At 39.5% G+C, this 18,289-nt stretch overlaps 2 protein-coding genes across 6 annotated transcripts in view; one reads left to right on the top strand and one right to left on the bottom strand.

Moving 5' to 3' along the window:
* chrna10a (cholinergic receptor, nicotinic, alpha 10a) overlaps window positions 1–18,289 on the bottom strand; it is a gene marked incomplete at both ends in the record, with an annotated part of 61,379 nt that overhangs the window by 15,357 nt on the left and 27,733 nt on the right. The gene's annotated exons all lie outside the window — the stretch shown is intronic.
* stim1a (stromal interaction molecule 1a) overlaps window positions 1–18,289 on the top strand; it is a 33,369-nt gene that overhangs the window by 845 nt on the left and 14,235 nt on the right. For all 5 annotated transcript variants that reach the window (XM_080006907.1, XM_080006906.1, XM_080006908.1 and 2 more), the window contains exons 2-7: window positions 149–281; window positions 4,026–4,156; window positions 8,124–8,238; window positions 9,807–9,918; window positions 10,301–10,416; window positions 16,710–16,887. In XM_080006907.1, the coding sequence (XP_079863033.1) occupies window positions 161–281; window positions 4,026–4,156; window positions 8,124–8,238; window positions 9,807–9,918; window positions 10,301–10,416; window positions 16,710–16,887 (773 nt within the window). In that variant the 5' untranslated portion in view covers window positions 149–160. The remainder of the gene's footprint in view (window positions 1–148; window positions 282–4,025; window positions 4,157–8,123; window positions 8,239–9,806; window positions 9,919–10,300; window positions 10,417–16,709; window positions 16,888–18,289) is intronic.

The following is an 18,289-nucleotide window of genomic DNA, read 5'->3' as shown; positions in this document are numbered from 1 at the left end:
GCGTGCGGTGCTCGTAATTGTGATTGAAGACTTACCGCCGCATGTCGGATTTTCCCGGTTATTAACCTTTTAGCTCATTATGGAATTAACGAGTTACAAATCAAAGATAATTAAACGGCAACGTGCCTCTCTCGTTTTTTTTTTCCAGCAATCATCGGCTATGGAGTTTTCCAAATTACTGATCGTGTGGACGATTTGCCTGTGTCTCTTTGGAGAAAGTCGGACTGACAGAACAGGGTTCGGCACACAGGACCAACAGCATGCTGACAATGGAGTGTCAGGTCAGTAATACACACACTAGTAATGTAGCATGCAATGTCACGTCAGAGGAAAACAATTCCGTCCATCTATTGAGTCAACCCCACACACTAGAAATAGATGAGCCATATTCCATGTCATATCTGTCAAATTGTGCAGGATCTAAATGTAGCCGCGCTGAGAATAGTCCGGCGGGCATTCTCCATTAAGCCCCGTCCTCTAACATAGATCATGACATCCAGTCAAACACGAGGGACGAGCTAATTCTCTCAATAGCTCGCATAGATAATGAATAGTGACCCCACAGATTTGTTTGAGGCAAACTATAGATTAAACATCAGTCTACTTTCAAGCCATGTTGATGTGCAACAGTGGTCTGTTCATCACATTACCATGTCACACCTTTCAACCTGTCCTGCATTTGTGTTACTGCAAGACAGCCTCAGGCGAAAACAGCTTCACAGAACCAGATTTACAGGCACCAGATTCCTTAAGTGCATTTCATTTGCATCTCAGTACATTTAAGTGTATTTCTCCCATCTAATCTACATCTAATCTTAGATCCTCTCAACACATATATATTTATATAAATAATAAATAAATTAAAAAACTGTCATAAAATTACTTGTTCTATACCTTTCTCCAATGCAATATGTACTAGTTATTTTTGGCTTGTACTTGGCTCCACTTTTGTTCATGGACATTGGAAAGTAAAATGCAAAGTGCTGCTATTAAAATGACCAAACTAAAATTTGAGGCAATTGTTATTTTTTCCATCCCCACTTCATTGTAATATTTGTTTTGTGCTCTAAAGTAAACCAATTCCCACTTAATAATAATAATAATAATATTGTGTTACCACTTTTGGTAGGTACTAACCACTGCGTACCGCGAACACCCCACAAGACCTGCCGTTTTGGAGATGCTCTGAACCAGTCGTCTAGCCATCACAATTTGGCCCTTTTCCAATTTGCTAATTTTTCCTGCTTCCAACACATCGACTTCAAGAATTGACTGTTAATATATCTAATATATCCCACCACATAACCGGTGCCCTTGAAACAAGATGATCAATGGTAATAATAATGTTGTGGCTGATCGGTGTACAGCACAGGTATAGTACTTGTAATATTTTTAGCATTAGTTTAAATGTCAATTCGACACAGCAGCATCTCAACAAGTCCCATCAACATTCAAACCGTTGCTGTCAAAACTGTGCGAGCTATGGTTATTGTGGTCACACTGAAAACTTTGTTAACAAGGCAGACTGTGGGGACATTTTCTATGTAGTTTGACACGTTACATTCTCCAGGTTCAGCTATTTGACATATTTCCCAAGTGTCCGCAGTGCATGAAAGAATTGATTCTTGATGGTGGCTCTCAGGGCTTGTCAGCCATTTTGAATGAGACAAAAAAAGAAGCTGCTCCAGCCTTGAAGCTCATTTGTCTTACAATATATATTTTTGTTGTTGATTCACATGGAAGAACACAGGGTGTCTAATATAAGCTTTTATTTTTTTTTATTTGATGAAAGGAAGACACATTATCACTGTACTGGGGGTTTGAGAGCAAACAAGAAAGACAAGTCGGCTTAGTGTGAGAATGCTGCAGGTGTCAGGTTCACAGAAGAGTTTTGTAATACGGTGGTGATCATGTGTACGTTACTTGAAAGGAAAAAGTAAATAGAAATATCGTACTTTTCACCCCCTTTTCTTTGTGGACATGTTCTATAGAGGTATTAGATTGCTGGGGTTTAGGAAGATTCAAGTAATTGAGCTGGGAGGAGATCAGTGCATGTTTGCTTCAGCAGGGTCACATTTATTTCTGTGGAGGTTTTGGGAAATGCTACTTTTTACCACTGGTAAACCAATGATCATCAGTTTGATAATGCAATGTTTGATAACAAATCATGTTGAATTCCAATTTAATTAGATGGGAATAACCCACAGAGAAGCATTGTAAATGGACCTGTCTACGCTGTACACACCTCGAGCGAGATGGGATAACTATGGAGGTTTTTTTATTGCAGTTAAGTCCTGATGGGCCTTTTCTGGAAATCCATCTGTCAATTCATTTAGAAGGTAATTATTATGTTGTTAGTGCCTTAAAATTGGTTTATTTGGGTTAAGTGTTTCTCATAAGTTTCCCTCTCAAAGCTGCTTAGAATCAAAAAACATAGTGCCATTTAACAGATTACTTGTATTGTTGATGTGTAGAACTCCCTTTAGATTTACTGTTTAACTGCAGTGCAGAGGTGCCCTTTTTTCGTGTGAAATGTGTATGCTAAGGCGGTGGTGATTTGTAATTAAGGTGGTTGGAATGCTGTACTTCTGGAGCCTCACGGAAAGCCCTAAGCCCGGTTTGCGAAGAGAAACCTGTTTACATGTTGTTCCAAGTGACCAGAAAGACAACCAGCCCCGAGTAATTTCAGAAGTGTCATAAAACTGTCGCCTGTTTAACAAGCTCCACCCGGACTTCTGTTTTTAGCTTTTTTTGTCGCAATGACTAATGTATAACTAGGAAATTCCACTCCCCCAAATAATGGCAGTGTTAGAGATTTGCTGAGGCAAGGCAACATGAAAGACTTGGCGAATGTGCTGTGAATGCTGAAATCTGGAGCAAATCCTCCCTATGTTACATGTATAATATTGTTATGCTGTTTCACACAACCCATGACTGTCTGCAGTGCATGCTATACAAGGCTTCCTCTACACAGGGCTGTCTGCAGACTGGTGATATCTCTGATCTGTGGCAGAGGCCTTCTAATCCTTTGGGGGGATGTGAACACTTGGGCCAGATGGGCCTTGCTGGATGTTTCATAATCATGACTAGGCCAAGCCCTTGACTGCCTCTGGTCTGCGATAAGTTTATGAGAGTGGTGAAAACAGGGTAGGCTTCCTGTCAAGGATAGTTCTGTTTTATCTTGACTTTGCACAAACAGCTGTTGTTCCAGAAAAATATTAAACTTGCCAATTCATTTGCCACACTTATAACAACACCTATATACCGTAACTAAACACATTTAAAAAATATCTGAAATGATGGGGGGGGCATCTATCTTGAGACCTGTTTTCACTGATGTGAAATCTTAACATCATGGACTGAAGACTTGTCATTAGATACTTCTGACTGATCCAGTTTAAGAACGCATGTGTCAATTAGGTATGAAATGCCATGCGTGGCTCTAAAATGTAGAATTCCAGTAGTCACTCTCGCCTTACATAAGTTAATGTGCATACATTCACTTTGTCATTGAACAATGTAGCCTATATTGTATTTAATTGCATTCAAGTTTTAACCTACAAACCTAACCAAACTAATCTAATCTGTCGTTGGTTAGGAACAGTCAGAACAGGAAACCTGAAATTACTCGACCTACAAAGTTTAAAGTGTGACTTGCACTCATGGGTGTTGGCCTATGGAAAATAGACCTCTCTAAAATGTTAATAGATTCACTGCCATACAAGAGCAATAGTAACCTGATCTATTATTTGAACATGATCTTGGACATAGCATTTAGCCATTGATTCAAGCTTCTTTTGGTTCTCTTCAAAGTTTACTCTTTTTGTTTTTTATTTTTTGGATATAACTGATTTCTTTTGTACTACAAAATAATGATTTACTCCAAGGAATAGTGGAGCACATAGGTACAATATGTTTTTGGATTTTAATTTGTAGTTTCAAGGCATGCCCTTGCTGCATGCACCATTCTACCAAGGGCTTTCTATAAAAGCTAAATTCTCAATACGGTTTTGATTCTCCAACAGAACTCTGCCACATTGATGAGCCACTTTGCTTGGATGACAATGCTGCCATCAGCTATGAGGCTATCCGTAGTATCCACAAGCAGATGGATGATGACGAAGATGGCAGTGTCGACGTGGTGGAGACAGACGGGGTAAGTAACTGCCTAGAAATTCAGTTGACCAGTTGTTTGTGTCCTTCTGAAGGGGACATAGTAGGTTATTGGATGTGCAATATTTTGGCCTTTATGAGGAAGCTTGTTTCATTACCAGGGCTCCAGACTAACTCTTTCCACTTGTAGCACTGGTGAGCATCAGCACAACATTTAGGAGCACCACTAATATAGGCAATGCAAGAGATTCATAATGTTTCTATCTTAACTCTATTACTGATAAATGCTTTGGTGATTAATAGACAATTTACAAAAATAACAATGTGCTGTTTTATTTCAAAGGAAAAAGTCACAAAGTAAAGTAGTGCTTTAACAGAAAAAAATATTAAGTTAAATAGTGCTTTTTTAAACAGACACCAAATAATAAATTAACAAATGTAAACATAATGTATGTGGTCAGTACATTACTGTCATTAACAGCCAGACAGAACAAATAAACGACATGGCACTGAAATCTGCGTTGCGATTCGGTCCGGTAGATGCCAAGAGAGAGAGAATGTGAGGGGGAAAAACCCCCCAAAAAAAACAATTGCCATGTTTGCAGGTGCTCCTTGTTATGAAATTTAGAAGCGCTGTCTCCAAAAATGGTCGCAGTCTCGATCCCTGATTACTTTAAGCCTTGGGCTCTAAAGAATCGTAAAACAAGACCTCGTGGCAAATAGGATTGATTAATGTTATTCCTGTAAGCTTCTTAACTCACCAAGACTAAATAAAGGATTATTCCCCAACCAAACTTTGTGTGAGGTAAATCAGAGTCAACAGTTCAACATATCTTGCAGCTGTTTGTAGCCGGTAGTCCGTTTCTGTTTAGCACGTGGCAGTTTTTTCATGCAAAAGCAAAGCAGGCAGTCTCACCGGTGCAGCCCTCTTGGTGCTTTTAAGAGTCACTTGACATGCTGAGAACCAAGTGCAATGAACACTCCTATCAGTTGTGGCCTTGAGCCAAGAAAATGAATGCTCAGAACGGTAAATGGCACTTCAGACAAGGGCCCCCATGTGTCATTGTCTTCCCTTGATTTAATAATGAAGCAGGTAAATGCTTCACAACAAAGTTGTGAAATCTGCACCTGGCTGTATTTAAATAAGCAAATAAGTGTCAGCCCGGTGGGATCTTGACTCCATGGACAGTCTTCTAAATCTCATGTGCAGTGCATTTCACCAGCACAAATAATATGTGACTGTGTAAGGAAAGCAATTTAGATGCTCTATCCAGACGTTAAAGGAATATAACATTACGTAATAATATACTGATGATGATTACCATAGAGAAACATTGGGCTACATTTGGCCCGTATGGTTACGTTTTAGGGATGCGCCGATTGTGAAATTCTGGGCTTACACGGATACAGTTTTTTAAGAATTAAAATTTGGCCGGATGACGATACCGATGTTTTCCGAATTCCTGTGAACACAGTGTCACTTCCTGCTTGGAGCGCTCCAGAGAGCCGTCCCCATCTTCTGAAATCTATCGCGGATGACGTCGTTCTCTCGGCCTGATAAGAAAAATAAAAAATAAGAACAAAATAAGAACATTTGGAACTTCACCTAATTCCTACAACTCACTGCTTCTAAATGTGTTTATGCTTGGTATAACCATTGGTAGGGTATAACCGTTAACATTATATGGTAGTTCTTTGGTCTCCAAATATTGGCCGACATTAACAGCATACCGATATATCAGTCGGGCCCTAATTTAGATCTAGATCTGGTCCAGGTCCTGAACCTGGTCCTGGCAAAGGGACCAGGTTCCTGACATTGTATTGAATGTATTGATTTTACAAAATGATTGCGGTCTCCTCTAACTATTGTGATCAGGAGATTATGTCATAATTGTGACAGCTATAGTTTACGAGTCAATAAAGTTAAACTGAATTCCAGCGTTCTGGAATCAGCTGCGACAAGACTGCGTGTCTGTGTGTGGACTGAAATGAAGCGTGCGTTCACTGAAATCTAGCGCGAACAGCTGAATCATCATGAAGTGGACTGTCCACCTATGTAGGGGCGGCCCTTCCTATAGATCAGCTCCTATCTTCCTATCAGCTAGGGCACCATCCCGAGGTGGTGTGCGGAGAGGGAGTGATTGGGGCGCATTTTGCGTACCTGTCTCCCTCTCCGACAGTAAAAGATTCTTTATTTATCACATCGCACACACATCACAACTCATGCGGCAACGGCAACCAACACACACAAACACACACACACACACACAAGTGGTGGCCGGTGAAATTAATTCTCTGCTCTTATCCCATCCTGGCTACAAATGTCCATCGCTGGTCAGACAACAAGGATTTTCTCCATCACTTTTCCCTCAAACACCCCCTCCTGATGCTTTTTAGTTATTTTATTTGGAGGAACGGGGCACGGCTCTCCGTGTTGCTCTCTGCGATTAGTACACACGGAGAGCCGTGTTCACGTCCGTGTCTGGGCGTGGACTATTAACACATATATATTCATGGGGCCCCATTGAAATGGTATCCCTTCTGTCTGTTTTCTCCTATTATTGTAATGCACATTGACTGGAGGGAAAAAAAAAAATAGGCTGCTCGACTTAAAATCTCAGTCGACTGGTGGGTTTCAGACTGATAATTCGACTCGTCAACTTTCAGGTGGAAGCCCCCCCCCCGCCCACACACACACAAAGGCTTGCATGCATGTCACAACTATGTGTTTGCTCCATTTATTAAACACATGTAAGAAAGAAAAAAATATATATTCATATAGCCTACACATTGGCTTTGATGTGTGTGTGCTAGAGTTCCCGTAAGAAAAAATTGGTGCTGGTCAACGTGTCCTGGAAGATTTCAATGTCCCAGACAAATGGGAGAAATTCCGGTCAAATATTATCTGTGTTTATTGAGCTTAAAAACAGTTGATTAGCAGGCTATCGATATAAAGAATGAAATCATGAAGGCGTGTAGATGTATAATATTTTTTTTATTGAATATCCAAAATAAAATAAGTCCGTCAGTTAATGGCATTTTAAAAATGTATAAATATGACTATTATGACTTCAGTCAAATAATTTCTGTTCATGAACAATAAGTAACAAGTGCAGCTGCTTTAAGTAACATTTCACCAAAATGTAGATAAAATAAAAAACAAAATAAATATGGCAAGTAAGTCTAGATCTAAATAAATCATAAAGTTTGTGGTGTTTTTCTTTCATTTGTCTTTGTCAAGTCTGGTCTACATATTTTACACAATGTATATTTACCATCTGCTTTGGGTCAGAAGTGAAATATCCCCAAAAAAGGGCGGCAAACTATACACAACAATGTATGTGGCCCTGTTGTCAACGATACAGCATCTTTCTGCTTCTCTCTGTGTGTGTGTGTGTGTGTGTGTGTGTGTGTGTGTGTGTGTGTGTGTGTGCGCGTTTACAAGCACAAACTGTCCGCGGGGCCTATTTCTGTACCGACAAACGTGATTGGTTAGAGGTGTAAGGTCAGCTTTAGATCGTCCAAACTGATTGGCTTTCTGTTGCCTCTTGCCGAATGCAGAAGATGCGTTAATTCAGTATACCCGTCCAGTCCGGTGTTTTTACAATTTTTACACCGGCCCAATCCTAGTCCAGATATCTATAGTGTTTCACGACCCTTTTCAGGAAAAAATGAGAATGTACACAGACCAGCTGAGCTGCAGCTTCGTCCTTAACCTGAAACGTCACAATGAAAATGTATACAATGTGCCCACTTTCCAATTTTACCACAAATTAAAAGACCATTTACCACACAGTCTTGATGATCTTATTGGCTTTGTTTTAACAAGGTTTTAGTCATTTTTACGCTATGGTAAAATTGTAACATTACACCAACAACATCATTTTAACACGACAGTCTTGCACAAGCGAGAGAACTTGCTTTGACTATCTCAACAACCATTTTTTTATCACCAAAATCATGTTGCCACAAATGACATAACCTGTCAATCATCCCATCCCATCTCACAGTTCCTGAGGGAGGATTTGAACTACCACGACCCCAAGACCAGGCACAACAGCTTCCACGGGGATGACCAGCACATCAGTGTTGCTGATCTGTGGAACGCATGGAAGGGTTCTGAAGGTACTGCCCTGGAAACCAGAGCATCCTTTTATTCTGAGGCCCAGCGACGACTGAACCAGGCAGAGCGCGCACTGTGCATCCAGTTTGCATAAATGATTCTCACATGCAGAACCCCACTCTAGCACTGCACACGGCGGTCTACTTTCATCTGCATTATTTTTTATTTTGGGGGGGGGGGGCAGTGGAAAGAGTACTGAGTACTGTGACATTATGTACTTGAGTACTGACATTAATTAAATTGTGCTCAACTATAAGTAAACAAGGGATGTACAAGATTTCAAGAAATGTACAAGTAAAAATTATTATTCTCAAAAACAATTCAGAGCATTAGTAACTTTTTAACCGTTGGTCTTTGAAGTACACAAAAATACAGATACAGATACTTAAAACCACGGATAAAGTAGCCTCCTAGGAATGTTTTGTTAACCTGCTTAGAATCCTAGTACCTACATGGTATAAACTTCTCCCAATGCATTGCAAACAAACGGCCAGAGGAGGAGGAGGAGGAGGAGGAGGAGGAGGATGAAGTATGGAAAATATTTGGAACCAGCTTACCGACAACCATTACCTTATAAGTCATAAAGGGAAAAATTCAGATGAAAGGACTGTGCTCAGTAGCGATTGATGATTGTAACAGTAGCAAAGTAGATTACCTAGTCGAACGAATACTTGCATACAGTAAAATTTAAGTCTTGAAAAATACTCAAATACACAAAACTACTTAATTACAGTGAGTAGCTGCTTTTGTTCGATCACTTCCCTTTCCTGCACATCATGATTCTCAGCCCTGGGGACTGCAGGGTGTCACAGCCTTCAATTTTAGTTATGATTGTCTTACAAGTGGCATAAGACCGGGCATTCTTTATGTAATCTTCACTCGCCCAACAAGCCAGCAGTTTATCAGCCGTCACGTCAGCTACAAGCATAATTAAGCAGTAAACAAAGTGCAGACCACATATCGGCTGTAGTCTCTTGGCCGAGGGGCATCATTGAGTCTGTCAACAGGACTCTGTCAACATCCCTGCACACACTCACATACTGTACAGATATGCACCGTCACCTTGTTTGCCGTATCTCCTTTTGGCTGGCCTGTTGTGTACTCTACTTTCTGCTGAGTTCAAACCACTTCCTAGCACTCGTGTTTTTTTCCCACAGTATCTCTCCTGGCCTCCTGCCCCTCTCCATGTAGTTTTCTCTGCCGTACACTGCATTGCAGCTTCTTGTCAGGGCTTCGGGAGATTCTCTGCAAGAAACCGGGGCACTGTTCAGGCCTGAAGCGTATTAGCACAGGCAACACAAATTGTCTCTCTGCCAGAAGCTCTTTGGAGTGAACTTTGTGCACTGTTTTTACGCAAGCCTGTGTTGTATGTCATGTAAGGTGATGCATCTCAGATTATTTAGGATCCATGTGCAAACGTATAAAATATTGAGTAGAATCACAGATGTCTGTCTGAACTCTAAGTTTGTATACTCTGCAGATGGCATAATGTTGGCTATGATTTCGCCTGATGAATATAATCTGAATAATCTTTTATCATTGTATGTGTGTGTTCATGTATTATAAATAGTATACAACTGGACTACTGACGAGGTTGTGGAATGGCTCATCACGTACGTGGAATTGCCTCAATATGTGGAAGCATTTCGCAAGATGCAGTTTAATGGCAGTGCCATGCCCAGGTAAGTTATTTACTTGGTGTTTATTACTTCACAACGTTTTCAAAATTCAAAATCTACTCTGGTTCTCTGCTCTTTTATTAGAAAACTGCTTATTTGTGATTGAAATAGGGCTTTCAACTGGTTTTCTAATGGTGTAGTCCTAAACTATTGCTCATGCTATGCTCTACCATGACTATATTTACCTCTGTGTATAAAATCCCTACAATACATTGTTTCTTGGTGGAAATTCTCTTTTTAATTTGCTGACAAACTGTTTAAATTTTTTGTTAATATCTGTTGTTTTGCATATATTAAGACACATTTGTAATACTCTACATGGAAATCTTGAAATAGCAAGAGGAAAATGAGAAAAGTGTAAATGTTTCTTTCGCCCACCCCCCAGGTTAGCGGTGAAGAACGTCACTTTGACAATGACCATTCTGAAGATTCTCGATCGCAGCCACGTCCAGAAGTTGCAGCTCAAAGCTCTTGATACTGTACTTTTTGGAGCACCGCTTAGTAAGTTAAGCTATTCTTCTTTATACTTAAGTTTAAGCTATTAACAAATAAGTGAAATCAATGAAAATCCTTAAAATTCAGTAAGGTACTGGAGTATTTAAGACAACATTATGTGCTTAGTTTCCTTTATTAGATGACCCATTGGTGATTACAGGTGATATAGCCTCAAACTGTCATATGAACTTGAGTAGGGATGGCATAATTTCGAAATATATTTGAGTAATGTAATTTTGGTGGCATTTCAGGGCATGGGTTTTCCTTTGAATGCATTATAGTTTGTACCCTGTCATTAAAACAGGTGTGACTTAATAAGCAAGACATGTGAAAATCAAAGCTGTTTCAGTGACCAGCCAGGAAGGGAGGACCTAAACTTGGGTCTCAAACGCCAATGACCTGAGGGCCACTAAGTTAGCTAAGTTCAAGTTCAAGTTCAAGTTCTTATGTTCTTCTCACACCCCAATTTCCTAATAATTAAAAAAAATAATAATTATATAAAATAATTTGCAAAATGATGAGCAAATAAATTATCATTTATTTAAAACTTAATTATAATAAAAGGAACATGTAATCATGAAAAAATCTGAAATTAAAGTATTCTATTTGATTCTGTTTCATATTCTGTAATTATGTTCTGTTACACATTTAGTTAAATTGTGTGGATTAATTAAGGATTGTGATTTGATAATTAATGTGCGTGCTAGATTTAACAATATATTATAAACAGAATGTCTTGTGGGCCGTGTGTGGCCCCCCAGCCTGTAGTTTAAGGCTCAAATATAAACAATAATGGTAACTAATATAGTGATTTGGTTGTCATGAAAAATCCGGAACATAATTTCTTATTCCTGGGTTAGTGTGTTGATTTCTGATTATGGATGATAATTTAGAAAAAACAATTCTGACCGATAGCCGACCCTCATTAACCGATCCTTAACCGTTATCAGACAATATTAAAATATTAGAGCACTGTCCCCCGAAAACCAAATTATTACTGTCTTTTTTTTTAGGGCTTAACAAATTATAATTATAAACAAGGGGAATCATAAATATATTTGTATACACAAACACAGCTGTCCGTGCCTCCCGAGAGACGGTCCTCCACAGCAACTAAAAACTGTGTTTTTAGTTGTTTACACTATTTTTCAGTTGTTTTATTTGGAAGAACTGGGACGGCACGGAGGAACTCATGCCCCTTTCCTCTGTTTGCAAAACCATGCAACAAACCTTTTTTTATTATTTTTTATTATTACTTAAAACTTTTTAGATGAATAAAAAAAAATTAACTGAAAGTATCTGTCAAAATTCCTGTTAACGGTTAGACGGCCTATTTCTGATCATAATAATGATCTTGCGACAAATTATTACTGTATTTTGGAGATCCCTGTGGTGAGACAACTTTCAACTAATGTTACTGATTCTGAAACCTAAACATGGAAGTATTGGACGAATCAAGTAACGATCCAGTTTGCTTTTAACAGTGTTGGTTGGAAACTGTATCTCATCATCATGGACAATGCAATGCAGTATAGTGTAGTATAAATGTAATCTACTATATTCTCGTTAAAGCCTCCTGTATGCAAATACAAAGCCACTGAAAGCAAGTACAGTATGCTGTTGATTTAGGTGGAAAACTGAGCAAGTTACTGCAACTAATTTGTTTAGTTTGATGGCCTGAATCTGATATTATCAGCTTCAGGCCATCAAGAAAAGACGCTATGAAGTTATGTCATGTTTGGCTTTGGACATCTAAGATCTATTGAGAAGTGGTGGCCCCATTAATCCTGGTTTAGTCAAGCCTTAAAATATACACAGAATGTGCGCATGTTCCAATGTTTATCTTGCTGCTATTTTTTGGCAGATTCCATTACTAAATAAATGGTCATTGCCATATCATTTACACCAATATAAATCAACATAATTACTATTTTAAGCTGAATTGAGATTAAAGATTTTCTGAGTTTGTCCTTTGACTCCCATACATTCTATTGGGTTTTCTTGTCTGCTATGATCTTTTCTTGGAAAACGCTTTTTAAAGAACTGACACCCCCCCTCCCCTGCATTATTCCACTGCTCTAGAGTGAGTGCCAGCTTTAACTCAGGTCTCTAACCTGATTCAGTTTGAGTTAATCAAAAAATCGACTAATGACATTCTAGACACACCTCTCTCTGGAGAAGCTGTGGTCTGTTAGTCTCTGAATGCACAGAGACCAACAGACCCCAGCTTCTCTCCCTCCCTTTTCTCCAGAATTTCCACCCCAGGCAGCAGTTGTAGAATGTGAAGTTTCAGGTTCCTTCTTGTGGCATACCTCCACTTCAGAGGTGTGTGTGTGTGTGTGTGTGTGTGTGTGTGTGTGTGTGTGTGTGTGTGTGTGTGTGTGTGTGTGTGTGTGTGTGTGTGTGTGTGTGTGTGTGTGTGTGTGTGTGTGTGTGTGTGTGTGTGTGTGTGTCCCAACATTAAAACCAGTGACAGGTGAAGTGAATAACATTGCTGATCTGATTCCAATAGCACCTGTCAAGGGGTGGGATATATTAGGCAGCAAGTGAACAGTCAGTTCCTGAAGTTGATGTGTTGGAAGCAGGAAAATTGGTCAAGCGTAAGGATCTGAGGAGTGAATTTGATAAGGACCAAATTGTGATGGTTAGACGACTGGGTCAGAGCATCTCCAAAACAGCAGGTCTTGTGGGGTGTTCCTGGTATGCAGTGGTTAGTACCTACCAAAAGTGGTCCAAGGAAGGACAACCGGTGAACCGGCGACAGGGTCCTGAGCGCCCATGGCTCATTGACGTGGGGAGTGACGTCTAGCTCGTCTGGTCAGATCCCACAGAAGAGCTACTGTAGCACAAATTGCTAAAAAAGTGAATGCTGCTCTGATAGAAAGGTGTCAGAACACACAGTGCATCACAGCTTGCTGTGTATGGGGCTGTGTAGCTGCAGACCAGTCAGAGTGTCCATGTTGACCCCTGTCCTAGCAGAAAGCACCTACAATGGACACGTGAGCATCAGAGCTGGACCATGGAGCAATGGAAGGAGGAGGCCTGGTCTGATGAATCACCTTTTCTTCTACATCATGTGGATGGCTGGGGTCAGGGTCCGATCCAATTGAGCATCTGTGAGATGTGCTGGAACAACGAGCCCGACCCCACCTCGCAACTTCCAGGACTTAAAGGATCTGCTGCTAACGTCTTGGTGTCAGATACCACAGGACAACTTCAGAGGTCTTGTGGAGTTCATGCCTCCATGGGTCAGAGCTGTTTTGGCGGCACGAGGGGGAGCCACACATGTGTGTGTGTGTGTGTGTGCAGTAAAGCAGCATGTTTTTGTGGAAAGCTAAACTTGAACTTAAAACATGACTAGCCTACCCCAGTATTTTCACTGCAGTAACGGGAGAATTACATCGTGGAAATTACTTATGCAAAATGTTGTGACATTTCAGGTAATTCATGCAAAACGATGCAAACAACTGTGGAGCAGGGGGGGAATTGCTAAATCTCATACAAAATGAACCATTTAAATGGAGATTTTTTTTACACCACGGAAGCATGTGTAGTGGCCTGTGTCTGGCATGTGTTATTGTGCATACGTTTTGTTAAAGAGTCCTAACCAGAGGAAGCCATTAGAGAGAGTCTGGCTGTGACAGCCCTTCAAATCCAGGGTGGTCCTCCTGATCGCAGAGTCAGACAGGCCATAGCAGCAGCATTTTAAGACACGTCTTACAATGGATTAATGCTAATATGCCTGACGAGTAGTCACTTGTATACTGGTTAACAGTTTTACTAAACAGGGCCCTTTTACCGTTTTCTTTTGTAACTTGTTTTACATTTAATGCAACTGTTCACCACAAGTATAACCGAACAAATGTTTTTTTTTTTTTGGTCTTGTAATGTCTTGTAAATTCCCAGTTTAATGGTTAATGAAAGACCACTTCAGACTGTCTTGGTGGCATTCCTAAAATGCAGTGATGCAGTATATATGAAGTAGTAAATTGCATTCGCCAGGATTGGTTTTATAACCGAGTGAGCCGCTTAGTATGTCGCATTCAAATTACTAAACAGGCGTAAATGTTTCTTAATTGTTAGGTTTGTTAAGTCTTAAAATTAAATGTAACCAAAAAACTATGAATTTTTAATTATCCACATGTTTGGGCTACTGACATCCAACCACAGCATTAACCAAAAACATTTACAAATATATATACTTGCTAGCTAAATCCATTTTCAACCTTGTTGATCTTTTGTGGCCAGCAGGCACCTTTATAGTCAACTTCACTTTTGTACGTCATGGTGATAAAAAGGGGGCTTTCCAAAGTATTCTTCCCAAGATATAACCTGAGTTTATTTAATGCATTTATTTTTATATTAATGTTTCACATTGTTGATGGAGTATGGACCTACATTATTACACAGCTGTAGCTGCTAGGGGCTGTCTTACTGGATTGTTATGTACAGTAGTAAGTCTACACTAATCCCAGGTTTCCCTCCTCTGTGATCTTTGTGACGTCAAAATTCAGAAGAGGCTGTGGGAAAGGCCTTTGAATGTATTAGTCCATAATTTCCAGCTTCAAAGTAAAGCCTGTCCTTCTGCTCTGTGGCTCTAATGTGCAGATGTGACTCACAATAGCCAAACACGGATCTGTGTTTGTTTCGGATGTGTAAAGATAATGATGTACTGCTGTATACATTCCCCACTCAGTTTCAATCATTTCTGGCCTAATATTGCACCTATTCTCCTACATTAACCACATGCAAAGTAAGTTCTGTGCTTTTTGGGAGATGTTGGTTTAAGGGGTGAAAGTGGCTCATGTTTTGTTTGTTTTTTTTTTTGTTTATTTTTTTTGTTTTTTTTTCTCGAAGGATTGGAGCGATTGCTATGTAGGTCTCCTTTCTTCTTGGAATGTGCTTCTTGATTTTATCTAACATCCAGTACAGCCCTGGCCTGGCATTCCTTTTCTCAAGTGTTTTGACTCACTCAGAGAAACTGGTCTTGTTTTCTATTGTTTTTATTTCGTTCCTTGCTCCCCACTTGGAATGTTCAAAAGAAGATTCACTCAAGTAGGAACTGGGATTTATGTTTTATTCATTATAATTTATGTATACCGTATATATTATTTGATATGAGGAAGGATTAAGTCAAGTTTGGTGCCAGCCAGCTCAGTCGAAGTTTTGCCTTGCAAATCAGATTTGTTTTTGGGTTGATCAGGAAATGTGTCTCGCCATGATGTGAAGAGAAACCTGAGATGGGATGGCCCATAAAATGAGCCGTTCATTCATGAAATAAGACTTTTCTTTTCATGTTGCATATTATCTTCATGTTTTTGTTTGTTGTAAATAACACCTGTTAGTCTTAGCAGGATATCCAGCCAGCCGTTACAATCCAGCCTCTATGCATCAATTCAGCATCTTTGTTCTGGTTTTCTTTCAGAATAAACAAAATAGTATGAGGTAGTATCACATGATCATCAATTTTATTTAATGGTGGTAAACCACACACCAATTTCCAGGCCTTTGACGTACATTTTATTATCTTTGTCACGACAGAATAACAATCAAAACAATTTTAAAAGTCAAAAAATATATATTTTATTTGGGGTTGAATTTTCCTTCTAAAATTGGCCCTTTGTTCAAGCTCTCTCTACATAGGAGTTTTGAATTGGCTTTGTTGCTCATTATAAATGAATGGTTTGCTGTTTGTCCGTGTGGGACTGTCAGGAATTGAACATCTACAGTATAAATCCTTAGCAAAACAACATTACGGCAGAGGACACTTGCACCTCATTCCCAAGCCGCATGGGGGACCAACAGGACATGGCTTTGTAGATTCATCACTTTTTCTCTTGTGCAAACGTAACACTTCCCATACCTTGATTGTGTTGTGGGCGTAGGTCATTAACATAAGTTTCCATCACTCTCTGATGGCCTTCTTTTAATGTAAAGCAGTTGTATATGAAAGGTGCTATACAAATTCATGTTATTATTATTATTATTAATAGTAAAGGTAGCAGACAAAAAATAGACTAGTTAAATTTGGAGGGCCACCATATAATTATTTTTTTGTTTTTTTTAAGTTGGCTTAAACAAAGTTACTTTTCAATGTTTGCCCTTGTAACAGGTGCAACTTCTCAGTTATGTCCACATTCAAATCTGTTTTATGAGATAATTAGCTTAACATGCTATTTTAAAGAAAACATAGTATGTATATTATCCATGGGGGAGCGTGTTTGCCTTATTATGTTATTATATTGTCATACAAAAATATTCCTACTTCTAATACCCCCCCCACAATTTCTCTCCCACAGTGAATAGACATAACCACTTGAAGGACTTCATGCTGGTTGTGTCGATAGTTATTGGCATGGGTGGCTGCTGGTTTGCCTATATCCAAAACCGCTACTCCAAGGACCACATGAAGAAGATGATGAAAGACCTGGAGGGCTTGCAGAGAGCAGAACAGAGTCTGCATGATCTCCAACAGAAGTAAGTGGTTTTCACCACCATTTACACAACCTTGACTTTTCTGTGCTTCTTCCTTGATTAATTCCTTCAAGCACACACTTTTTTTGAGGCCTCTTTTTAGTATCTTTCGACTCACCTTATCCATGGTTCGTATTTCATTCAGTGATCTGCCATTTAAAAGTTATTCCTCATAGTGAAAGTATTATCTAATAGAATAGTGCAGTTATATAATCCATTCAATTAACCAATATAGAGCTCCCCTCCCGGGCTTTCCCCTATTACCCTGTACTCACGCCCTATGGTGATATTAAATATTGTCCCTAAGCACTTTACTCTGTAAATAGCAACTGTGTGTTGTTGAACCGGTATTCTCAACCAAGCTCATGTGCTGTTTCTGCAACTTGTGCCCTTAGAACAGGTATGGAGAAGACCATTCTCATGGAAGCCGAAATGAATGCATCGGTAACAATGCATAAGGAGGCCGATCCATTGGCTAGAAAAATATTTTTTTACAAACGACATGACAAGAATATCGTTATAAATTGATTAAATTGCACCCATACAAACTCACACACTTATGCAAGTCTCACAGACGTACCGTTATTATCCCACATGCACTCAGTTAGCGTCCAATAGAAAAGACAGTGTTACATTTAACATCTAACAGCTTAGGTCAATATGTAATCTTTGGGCCAAAATGGTGACATATATTGACTGAAAAGGGTGATGTGTCTCTGTGGTTTGACAATCATGTTCTCAGTAAGGTAAGGTGCAGTCGTAGCCTCGTGGCTGTGGAATGTTCACTCCTTGATGCAACCCAAGCTTTTGCTATCCGGTCCCAAAAAAAGTTCCTTGATTAATGATTCTCCCAAAGTGCCTTTTCATTACTAATTTAACCAAATTTTCCTGTCTGAGTTAGTGCTGAACCATATCCTGTCCCCTGTGTTACTGTTGGCCTTGGATGACACTTTCATCATAGTTATTGGTTTACAAATCCCCTTCTGGTATGTATTCTCGGTGGATTGCTTTTCTTTTGTGTGTGATGCTCTTGTATGATATCACATGAGACTTGGAGGTGTGCTTTACCGTGGAGAATACCATCTTTGTCTAAAACCGAGCAAAGGAGTCCAGCTCTGGCCCCCTGAGACTGCGAAGACGGTGTGTTTTATGCCTTTGCAGCTTGATAGAACAATTTGTGTGGAACACCCATTACCCCATCAATATCAACTTGTGACAACAGTGATTCCTGCTAAGCAATGTTTCTTTCCTAATTTAATTTATCTTCATTGTCAAAGAACATGAGGATAGGCCGCAGAGTGTTCGGCTACTGAAAGAAAAAAAAAATAATAAACAAAAAAAACAACCCACTGTGTTTAGTACTTGGCCAAATGAGTGAAAGTGTTGAAACTGAATACTTCGTCAA

The sequence above is a fragment of the Zeus faber genome (genome assembly GCF_960531495.2).
Source record: "Zeus faber genome assembly, chromosome: 9".
Lineage (NCBI taxonomy): Eukaryota > Metazoa > Chordata > Actinopteri > Zeiformes > Zeidae > Zeus > Zeus faber.
This window is presented reverse-complemented; position numbering and strand designations above follow the sequence as displayed.